Source organism: Diceros bicornis, chromosome 17 (genome assembly GCF_020826845.1).
Source record: "Diceros bicornis minor isolate mBicDic1 chromosome 17, mDicBic1.mat.cur, whole genome shotgun sequence".
Taxonomy (NCBI): Eukaryota; Metazoa; Chordata; class Mammalia; order Perissodactyla; family Rhinocerotidae; genus Diceros; species Diceros bicornis.
Genome location: NC_080756.1, coordinates 17,648,742 through 17,659,819, shown reverse-complemented (window position 1 = coordinate 17,659,819; position 11,078 = coordinate 17,648,742). Strand labels below are relative to the sequence as shown.

Here is an 11,078-nt window from a genome sequence, read left to right as displayed (position 1 = left end):
CAGCGACCTTCTTGTGGTGAGCAGTGGAAGCTCAGGCGGAGCAGATATAGGCAGAGAGGAGAAATGAGGACACTGAGAAAGTCAGTTCTAAGTCGAGGAGTAAGAGAAGTAGGAAGCAGGAGAGAAGAAGTAACCTGAGCAGAGGACAGTGCAGCTGGAGAGGGGGCCTGAGACAACGTGGGACCGAGAGCCGGTGCCAGGACTTCAGTACTTGTAGCTCTTCTTGCTGGAGGATGAGGTGGTGGTGTATTTGATGGTGGAACTGCCGCCCCCAGTGGAAATCAAGCCACCCCCAATGCCTCTGCCACTGCCGGAACTGAAGCCACCTCCAATGCTGTGACCGCTGCCATAGGAGTAGCCGCTGCCTCCACCCAGGCCTAAGCCACCGCCAACACCACTGGCGCCGCCATAGCCGCTGGAGACGGTGGACTGCACCACGGCTGTGGAGGGGAGGGGACAAGGACACACAAGACTCAGTGAGCTCATTCTGCCAGCCTGAGTCCAGTCAGAAGAGTACCAGGGCAAGGGAGGGAGGCAAGCAAAGATACTTACAGATGTTGACTTGTCCAACGCCTTCCCCACTCAGCCTAGGAAGAAGGAAACACAGGAACCATGAGACCCCAGAGAGCCTCTACTGCACCAGTGTGGGAAGCCTCGGTGTTGAGCATAGTCCCTAGGGAAACTGCCTTTTAATGGTCCCCTGAGAGTAGCAATTATGGCCGCGACTAGAGTGCATTAAACTTGTGCTCACTGTTTAGAGTCTTGGAGATGGACCCAGATGATTGAGGAGGTTGAGTGAGTTACCCACCTGCACTCCTCGCCTTCCAGCAGCTTCCTGTAGGTGGCGATCTCCACATCCAGGGCCAGCTTGACATTCATCAGCTCCTGGTACTCCTTCAGCAGCCTTGCCAGGTCCTGCTTGGCCTTCTGCAGGGCGTCCTCCAGACCAGCCAGCTTATTGTTGGCATCCTTTAGGGCCAGCTCCCCACGCTGCTCAGCATCAGCAATGGCGGCCTGCAGGTTGGCGCACTAGAGGGGGAAGATAGGCAAAATGAACCCACAATCTAGGCTTCCAGGTGAGACTAACTGCGGTTCTTCTTTTCATTAAGGAAGAGTTCTAGAGCCCAGAGTTCATGACTCTTTGTGTCCAGTCTTTGTCCACTCTGCAAACCTTGTTTCGTCTGGGAGCCACTTGAGAAAACCCATGCCTCTATATGTTAACCAGCCTGCAGGGGGATGTGAGTGGTGACTGGTGGAAGACACTACGCAGACATAAGACCAGGGGACATTGAAAGAAATGGACCTACTGGCTTTTTGAATGTGACAGTTAGATAATTTCATATGGATGCCAGACTCACTTCTACAAACTTACAAACATCCTCAGTGAGATGATGATTTTCACATCAAACTGTCTAGATCGTGCCTTCCTTCCACCTCATATTCCAGGGCAACACTCACCTTCATCCTGCGTCTTTACTCCACTTTTTTTTTCAGAATGACTCTTGAGCAGATTTGCAACAATCTTCCTCACTTTCTGGTCTGCCATTGTCTTTTCTGGCTGGCTTCTGGTATTCCCAAATCAACCCTTCTTATGTAATCTCTTTCAATGCCTCTAGACTATACTTTCACATCTCTGACCAGTCGGGATTTGTCCTGTCACATTATTGTATCTTTCTCTAGTGTTTAGATCCACCTCTCCTAGCCTGTGGGAACTCATTAAGGAGGAACTACATGCCCTCCTTTCCCTGCTGTTCCCTCAGTGCCCAGGAATTTCCCAAATTATGGGGATGGCTGCCTGGTGGTCTAGGAAGGAAACGATGCTTGGCTTCTCCGCAGTGCCCCACCGTACCTGCTTCTTGACGTGGTCGATCTCGGATCTCAGCCTCTGGATCACGCGGTTGATCTCAGAAATCTCTTGCTTGGTGTTGCGCAGGTCGTCCCCGTGTCTGCCCGCTGTGATCTGCAGCTCCTCGTACTGTAGTCCAGAGGGAGAGAAGGCGGTGCATATGGGCTTTCACATGCTAAAGGTGACGTTCACTTCTGAATCAGGCATTTAACAGACTTGAACCTAATGGCTTCCCCACAAGGGAGTTTAGGAGGAGTTGATGTTACAAGGTCATCGGATACTGTACACAGGTCTCACACCATCCTTGTTGGGGAACCACTGCCTGTCTAGTTCTCTTGGGGACCAGCAATGTTCTTTACTATGTTTCTGAGAGCCCGCATCAGGGTGAAGCTAAAGCAGAGATACTAGCTCTTTATCTATGGTGGCTGTTCTCCTGAACTGGATTTGCCTTACCAGACTTGGACATCAATTCTGTAAATGTCTACTCTATGAGTGTAGGGTAGACATCCTGTGAGAGGACTCCAGCTTCCTAGAAGTAGCTTTCCCCAGTGAAGTCTTTCCCTTATTAGTCTTCAGAGAGGGGGCACAGGGATTCCGCAGCAGCTGCCAGCTCACTGCTCACCTTGCTCTGGTACCAGGACTCAGCCTCAGCCCGGCTCCTCTGAGCGATCTCCTCATATTGGGCTTTGACTTCGGCGATGATGCTGTCCAGGTCCAGGTCACGGTTGTTGTCCATGGAGAGGACCACAGAAGTGTCTGAGATGTGGGTTTGCATCTGAGCCAGTTCCTGTGGAACACAAGATCGTCAGATCATCTTTTCCTGTGACATTTCAGAGGCAGCCAACCCCAAGGTCTTCCACCCTTTGCAAAGTCCCATTAGAGAAAATAAAAGGGGGAGGAGATGCTTACTGCGTCATAGAAGGCTCTGAGGAAGTTGATCTCATCTGTGAGACTGTCTACCTTGGCTTGTAGTTCCACCTTATTCATGTAGGCAGCATCCACATCCTGCAGAATAAGCCAACATTTGGAGTCAGCTGAGCCCTCCTTCCCAGTCTGCCCATCTTTTATCCTCCCTATCCATTCTGCTCTCTGATATGGGCAGGGACCCCACATGTGGGCAGGGCAGTGTCCTCTCCTTCTGCAAAGAAACATGAGCCCCTGATCTTAATCAGCTCACCTTCTTCAGAGTCACAAACTCATTCTCTGCTGTTGTGCGCTTGTTGATTTCATCTTCATATCTAGAATAGAAAGGGATAAAGCATAATCGACCAGTGGTGAAGATGATACAGAAAAGGCAGCCTAGGATCCGAACTTTCCATAAAATGGATCCATCCCAACTGAGCTTTCCTGCCAGTGAACCTAAAAGGTGATTTTTGTTGCCCCTAAACTATTTACTTCTTTACCCTCCCCATCCACCTGTATGGCCCTCTTGTCCTCTGGGGTTTGTTTTGAGGCTATCGTTGTGTTTTTCATGTCCGTGGACATGTTTTGCTAGGATTCATGCCCACACCTGGACCTGTCTTAAAGTGTGTGCTTCAGGAAACTGAGCCGCTTTCCCTCCTTGAGCTCACTTTTTCTTGTAGTCCTCCACCAGGTCCTGCATGCCCCTGAGCTCCGAGTCCAGGCGGCTTCTCTCCCCGAGGATACTGTCCAGCTGTCTCCGGAGGTTGCTGATGTACTGCTCGAACAAAGGCTCCAGGTTCTGCCTCACGGTCTTGGTGCCCTGCTCCTGGAGCAGGGTCCACTTGGTGTCCAAGACTTTGTTCTGCTGCTCCAGGAAACGCACCTGGAGGAGGACAAGATGGTTATTTGTCAGACAAAGGAAGGAAGAAAGACATGTGAGCTGTCAGGTCCCCAAGCAGGCCTGGTGGTCACCATGATGCTGGGCTACTACGGAGCATGTACAGAGGCTCAGGCTGACAGGTCTGCTCCCCTAAATCGTTTTCCTTGCACCCCATAAACCTCGCTGATGAAATCCCCCCCCCATGGACCTACGAGGTGTTCTCACCCTCTAAGGTATGGAGCCTATCCTTGCCTTTCTACATTTCTTCTCTTTTCCTGAAAATGCAGTCACATATCTAGTTAAAAATATTATTTCTCTGATATATTTCTCAAAGATTTTATTTAGTTAGGATCTAGTTACTGGAATGGTAAATGTTAAGAATCCAGTGATTAAATTCCAAACGGATTAATGATTAGATTCAAGTTTAACTTCCCATTTAAGCATGCGTATTCTCTAAAACATCCTCATTTAATGGTCCGTCTCTGTTTCTAGAATACATGTAGTATTTCTATGGATATATAAACGTTTCTGAGTCTTTTTGTTAATCCAGCCATGATATCCTTCTTTTTCTTTTTCTTTCCCTTTTTTCACCCTCTAAGAGCTCTAGAGTAGTTCCCATGGAATTTCATTTTTAATCTCTTAGATTCCTCACAAGGTAAAGCTAACCCACTTTATCTCTCATTCCCTTATATATGCTTCAGAGTTATCAGAAGTTGAGAATTCTTCTTCCTAGGCAGGAATGAGGGACAGTGGAGGATTCAGTAGCTCTAAATGATGTCTGTCACCTGCTGCCTGTGGTCCACATGAGCCCACCTGGCATCCCAGGCGACAGCTAGCCTGGGTTCCCTTCTCCCTCCCCACTAGTCTCCCCCTGGTAGGACATTCATGGTTCTCAAGTTTGGGGACTCTGAAATCCCCTGGAGGCTGGTCCTCCCTGCTCACCTTGTCAATGAAGGAGGCGAACTTGTTGTTGAGGGTCTTGATCTGCTCCCGCTCCTCGGTCCTCACCCGCTGGATGGTGGGGTCGATTTCCAGGTTCAGAGGAGTGAGGAGAGTCTGGTTGACAGTGACCTCTTGGATGCCTCCAGGGGGGCACACAGGGAAGCCAGAGCCCCCATAGCCACCAACAAAGCCAGCTCCACCACCGAGCCCAAAGCCACTACCAGCTGCACCGCCAAAACCAAATCCACTCCCGGCTCCACCGCCAAAGCCAAAGCCACCTCCAATTCTGCCACCATATCCGCCACCGATGCCGTAGCTGCCCCCTCCGATGGAGATCCTCTTGGAGCCCCCCACGCCATAGAGGCTGCGGCTGCCGAAACCACCTCCACACACTCCACTGAGGCCACCACTGCCCCTGGAGCGGGACACGGAGATGCTGCTGAAGCCAGAGCGGGAGGCCCCAGGGACTCTGGCTGAGCCGGCACTGAAGCCTTGGTGGCTGATGGTTTGGGTCTTCCTGGTGGATTTGCTAGACATGGTTCCTGAAGATGAGAAGGTTTTAGAAAGTGCGAGAGGCTGGTGGGTAGAGCTGAGAGGAGCAGATCTGTGAGATGAGCTTCCCTGCAGCCCTTTATATATGGTGAGAATGGGCTGGGCTCAGTCCTGGAAGGTGAGCTTGCAGATTGGGAAGGGCTGGGCTTTACAAACCGTGAGATCACATCTGGATTGTTAGGAAAGTTATGAAATACGAAGATTGCATTTTTGGTTTCCTTTAGTCAGGGAAAATTTCTCCTGCCTTCCAGCTTTGACTTGATCGCAGTACAATAAGACTATTGTCATTTCACGGAGCTAGGAGTTAGTCACCATCTCAAACAGAGGTGCTACAGGTTACATTTGTGTCTTAGAAGGTATGAAGTGCTTTCCTCTCACCTGGTATTCCATCCAGCAGTGATACTGAAGATCAAAGTAATGGATTGCATATGCTTTAACATAAATATTTTCATCCTCTTTCATTGAGTATAAAAGTTAAATATGACTCTTTTTCCTTTTGTGTAAAATTTCAACAGATAGAGAAGTGGAATAATAACATAATGTGCCCCTCTATACTTACCACCCAGCTTTAAAAATCTCTCATGGCCAAATGTACATTTTCCACACTCCCGCCACTTCCCTACCGATCCTAAATTATTTGAATGCAAATCTTGAGATCCTATCATTTCTCTAGTAGATAATTCTATATTTATGTCTAAATGACGGAATCTTAAACGATACAACCAAAATGCCATTTTTATATCTTCAACATTTGTATTTATTAACATCAACAGGTATCCCTTTACTCTTCAAATATTGCTCTTTGTGTTATTTATCTTTTAGATTTTGGTTTTCCAAATCAGGATCCAAATAAGCTCCAAACATGTTGTATTTTGGTGATATATCTCTAAAATAATTTGTCTTTAAATCATTTAAATCATTAAATATCGCTTCATCTTTTTTCCTTGCAATTTACATGTTAAAAGAACCAGGTTATTTGTCCTGTGCTGCTTTTCATTCTTTGGAGTTTTCTAGTTGCACACTCATGGTGTGTCCTAACAGGCTGCTGCGTCCTTTGTAATCCTGTAGAGAGCTAAACTAGAAGCTTAATCAGGGATATATTTAAACTTTCCAGATGGAGATGGAGAGGAATGCCTATTTATATATTGAATGTTTTTACTTACACACTGATATATATCTTTTAAAATTAAATAAGTAATACATGTTTAAGAAACAAAATACGTGCTCAAGGCCCTACCCCAGCCACCCAATTTGTGCATATGGAGGCAAGCAGTGTCTAGTTCCTGGTGTGTCCTTTAGCTAATCACTTGGATGTATTTTGGTGCTTTTCCTTGGCTTGTGAGTGTGTGTTTCATATATATAAAATATGCATATGAGTATACAATATTTTTTGCATATATATGTATAGTTCACTACATATATGCATATATATATGTCACACACACACATATATTCTCTATTCCCATTATGCTTGTGTTGTATCTGCTTTATCCCATATCTGTGTTTCTCTTGGTTCTCTTCTGCACTTTGATTGGTCTTTCATAACCGCTGCTGTTCTCCACCTGTTCCTGTCCATCCATTACTGTTCATTCAGCAATGTCTTTTCCTCTTTGTGCTGTTCTCAATTTGGCCTTCATTTCTATTGTGGCTTTACTTTTTTTTTCTGCTCCTTTTCTGCACTCTACAAGCTAATGTTTTTATCTTTTATTGTCTCATTACATTGCCCCTTTGTTCCCTTATTTTATCACAGTGTTTGCTTCATTGAATTCTTTAGTACTATTTTATTGTGACTTTTCTGTTTTTTGTGTCTTTTGTTTCTCCCATTCCCTGCACTTTTTAATGTAAAGAATCTTTTGTGGGTCCTGCAATGGTTCATTTGTGACTCATGCCCTTCCTTGAATGAGGTGAGCAACTTCTGGACCTGCCATTTGCAAAAAGTATTCGAGGAGGAGGGGCCAAGGCCATATCCAGGCTAACAGGATTGTCTTTATGACACAGGACTGTGTGAATAATTCTTTTACTCTTTAACTCAGCTAAACCAACAAAGATCACTGCCCAGTGGTTCGAAGTCACAGTCTCAGCTTTCTTCGCTTCACCAACAAAATGCTGCCATAGGCCTTGACTCTGATTCCTTTTCAACCCTGCCTTCACCGTTTCTAGAGACTTCCTGACAAATGGGGTCTTGCCTCCAGCCCACACACCCAGCTCAGACTGTGGCAAACAGGCTATTCTTGGATTTGCACCTGAGGACCCGTCCTCTACACTGACATGTAGGAGTTCCATGAGGCGACAGTCCCGGGCAGGAGTGAAAACTCAGAGTCAGCTTTGCTTGGTGCTCCATCATGGTCACCGTGTTGTTGGTCTTGATGTGTTTGTGGGAATGTTCTTGACTGGGTTCTTCTGAGATCTGCAGCTGAGGGCAAACCCCTAACAATCATGTTAGTATGTCTCTGTTTCTGTGAGAATATTCCTCTGTTGTTTTGATTTGGGGATTGTAAGATATTTTCCTTGTGGTGGTTGAGGGCAGCGTTTACCTTTATGTTTCTTGTTCTTCTTGTAGCTTTTAGGTAATTTCTGAGAAGGGGGAAATGCCTCCTTTTACTCCATTAGATTATATTCAGAAATCTCCCTTTGCATATTCATATTAAAATATCATATTAATTAAAATATTGAGTTAAATTAGAAACACTACTTTTTCATCTCTCACATTTTATGAAACAATTTCATTCAATGCAGGTGTCATTGTCCCCAGGGCCTCTCCCTTCCCTAGAGCCATATTGTGAGTCACCTAAAGGATTTCCACAACACGTCATATTTACCTTCGCTAGAAATGTAATCCCAAAACATATCTATGCTCTGCTCAGTGTAACAACCGACTTTATTGCCTAAACAAAATCAGTATCATTGAAAATTTCAAACGGATACAATTAAAGATGAGAGTATATAAACCACCATATATTGATCACCCAAATGAAATGATTATCAATACTTTTTGATAATTGTTTCATCTAATTTCCCTACTTTTTACATCTAAATCCTCTGCTTCTTTGTTGAAGCATCTTAAAGGAAAACTAGACATGAAGTCATTCCATTGTCAATATTTGCGTGCTGTTAGTAATAATGACTTTTTAATCTAACTGCATAACGGTATTATATTTATCATTACCAATGGTCATTTCCTGAAATTCCATGAAATCTAAAAACCACCTGTTTCCATGTCTTTGATTATTTCAAGATGTCTTTTCACGGCTGGTTTGCTTGAAGCACCGTCCTGTCTAGGTCACACAGTGCGCGTGACTGCTGTGTCTCTTCAGCTTCTTTATTCTGTAACCGGTTCCTTCCTCTTTTCTTCATACCTTTGATTTGTGGAGAGAGTTTTTTCTATAGAAAGCCTGCACCCTGGATTTGGCTCATTGTTTCCTCTTGGGGCCACACAACTTTTTCTGTGCCCAGTTTTCCCCGCACTGGTAGTTGTATTAGAGTTGGTTGGATTTAGTTCCGTTGCTTCAGCCAAGTGCACGTTACCAGCTGGTGCTCTCTCCTCCCTGTTGCGTCGTATCATGAGGTGTGTAATGCTAGCTGTACAGTATTTAGTGACGTTAAGACTGATCAGGGCATTTCTGCGCTTTCAGCCCTGTCTCTCCATTAATTAGTACACAATAAAATTTCACCTAAGATTTTAACATCCATTGACAGATTCCCAGATTCACTATTTCATTAGGAGTTGCAAAATGGTAACTTTCTGATCTTATCATCCTGCCTCTGCATTTGTCGGCTGCAAGTCTTCTATAAAGAAGGATTCTTCATCGTTTACTTTTTAGGTAGCCTAATATTTACCTCATACAAGAAAGTCAGAGTAAGTGGTTGATTCTTTTCCTTTATTTACCACTTTTTCAGAGTAATGGATCGGGACTCTAGCAATTTCTAAAGGTAATCAGGAAGTTTTTTTTTTTGGTCATTTGTTTTGTGTTTTGTTTTTGGTATAGTTAAAAATTCACGGTTTTCTCCCTACCCCATAAATATCCCTGAGCCCCTGTTTGGGGGGAAGTGGATTTGAGATTCATTCTCCTGTTTCCTCACTTGGCTGCCTTGTGATTAATAAACCCTCTCCCTCTGCTGCAAAAAAAAAAAAAAAAAATTCACAGTTTTTACAAAATATATTTGGTATGTTTCATCCCATTGCAGTCATTAATCCTTTTGGTGCTTAAATTGTCCCATTTCAGGTCAATGGGAGCTCTCCAGATTGACTCCTGTGTCCTCTTGACGAGACCCTGTTCCACTTTGAAAGCTTCCCTGTCTTCTGGGATGAGATGTCTCAAGCTTACCTTGTATTTATCTTGCAACAGACATGGAACAGCCGTATCTCCAAGTAGCTCTGGGTCCTTTTATTGGAAAATGATATTCCTAAACTATAATTTAGATGCAGGAGTGCTCATTGTTATTAAGTTGTCTTTGCTTTGAAGTCTTTTCAGTGGACACAGCTAGGAAAGAAGTAACATATATTAAAAAAACACAAATCAGAAGTTTACATTGTTATTTCCAATTCAAATAGAAGATCACAGGTTGATTTTATACCTGTATTTATTTTTTCTCACACTGAAACGCTTGGCTCTAAATGACATAAACCTATTACTTATTTGCTTTATCTTACGACATTCCTATGATAGTATCAAACTATCAACACTAATATTACTATTTAAAATAAGTCTACTGAATATAGTTTATGATTTCTTTGTGGCTACTTTCTCCAAGTGCCGTGAAGAAAAACAAATGAGGCAAAGGGAATGGAAAGTTAGAAACAGGAGAGGAAGGAAAAGTTTCATGAGCATCCAGATACATTTTAGGTTCAAACTAAAACAGAAGCAGGAAGGTCCTCCATTACTATAATTGACAGAGATGAGTTTCTTAAGTGAGAAGAGCACAGATACAGATGACAGTGGCCTTAGAGAAAGGGCTTCTACAGGAGCACAAGGAGATCGGGGACAGTAAGAGTTTTGGGGGAAATGGCATGTCTGATTGGGCTCACCTCCAATCCTAAACAGGATGGTTTTCCCGTCCCACCCCCACTTTCTAGTGCCAAAAGGACAGTGGTGACCTTGGAGTCCGGTAGGTGATAGCATTGAGGAGAAGGGACTGCCCACAGGAGTCATGGTCAAAGAGGGATACAGCTCCTGCCAGATGGACACCTCAGCCCCTTTTTCCTTCCATCCTTGGATCTACTGCTGGCTTTTCTTTTCTTTTTTTAACAGTTTTATTTATTTATTTGTGAGGAAGATCAGCCCTGAGCTAATATCCATGCTAATCCTCCTCTTTTTGCTGAGAAAGACCGGCTCTGAGCTAACATCTATTGCCAATCCTCCTCCTTTTTTTTTTCCCCCAAAGCCCCAGTATGTCATAGTGCACATCCTTCTAGTTGCTGTATGTGGGACGCGGCCTCAGCATGGCCGGAGAAGCAGTGAGTCGGTGCTCACCTGGGATCTGAATCTGGGCCGCCAGTAGTGGAGCATGCGCGCTTAACTGCTAAGCCACGGGGCCAGCCCTACTGCTGGCTTTTCTTAAGGCCAAATACAATGAATAGGTAGCTAGCAAGGAAGTGCATAGAGATTGCCTCCTGGGGCGTGGAGCAGGGCAGAGAAGAGCAGCCTCCCCTCAGCACCTCTTTGAAGCCTCTCCTTCCTGACTGTGCTGCACGCCCTTCTCCCAGCACGAGATGTGATTCCATGCATTGCAATGTGCTTGGGGCTCTAGCCAATGCAACTGGAATCCACATCGGACGGCTCACAAATGATCACACTGGATCATAGAAGATTCAGGTAAGGTGGACTTTAGATATGTTCTCTAACTAGCAAAAAGTTCTTCTGCTTGAGGGTGTTATTAAAACGATGTGTTTCCTGTCTCTTCCAGATACATGGACTCCTTACGGGACAAGGCAACTAGCTGGCCTCCTTAGGAGTC

The 11,078-nt window shown here is 44.8% G+C and overlaps 1 protein-coding gene across 1 annotated transcript; it reads right to left on the bottom strand.

The window, feature by feature from the left end:
• Positions 1-204: 204 nt before the first annotated feature.
• LOC131416056 (keratin, type II cytoskeletal 6A-like) lies at positions 205-5,130 on the bottom strand. The gene is made up of 9 exons (XM_058558177.1): positions 4,572-5,130; positions 3,418-3,632; positions 3,024-3,084; positions 2,756-2,851; positions 2,469-2,633; positions 1,850-1,975; positions 809-1,029; positions 553-587; positions 205-440 (listed from the first exon to the last, which is right to left on the bottom strand). The coding sequence occupies exons 1-9, from the start codon at positions 5,106-5,108 to the stop codon at positions 205-207; spliced, it is 1,692 nt and encodes a 563-aa protein (XP_058414160.1). The 5' UTR covers positions 5,109-5,130.
• Between the last annotated feature and the right edge of the window lie 5,948 nt (positions 5,131-11,078).

Bases quoted from the DNA above. Each gene is read 5' to 3' on its own strand.
- LOC131416056 (XM_058558177.1), bottom strand. From the start codon at position 5,108: ATGTCTAGCAAATCCACCAGGAAGACCCAAACCATCAGCCACCAAGGC. The intron at 1,976-2,468 runs GTGAGCAGTGAG...TCTGGACTACAG, and splicing joins AGTCCTGGTACCAGAGCAAG to TACGAGGAGCTGCAGATCAC. The intron at 441-552 runs GTAAGTATCTTT...TCCCCTCCACAG, and splicing joins CGTTGGACAAGTCAACATCT to CCGTGGTGCAGTCCACCGTC.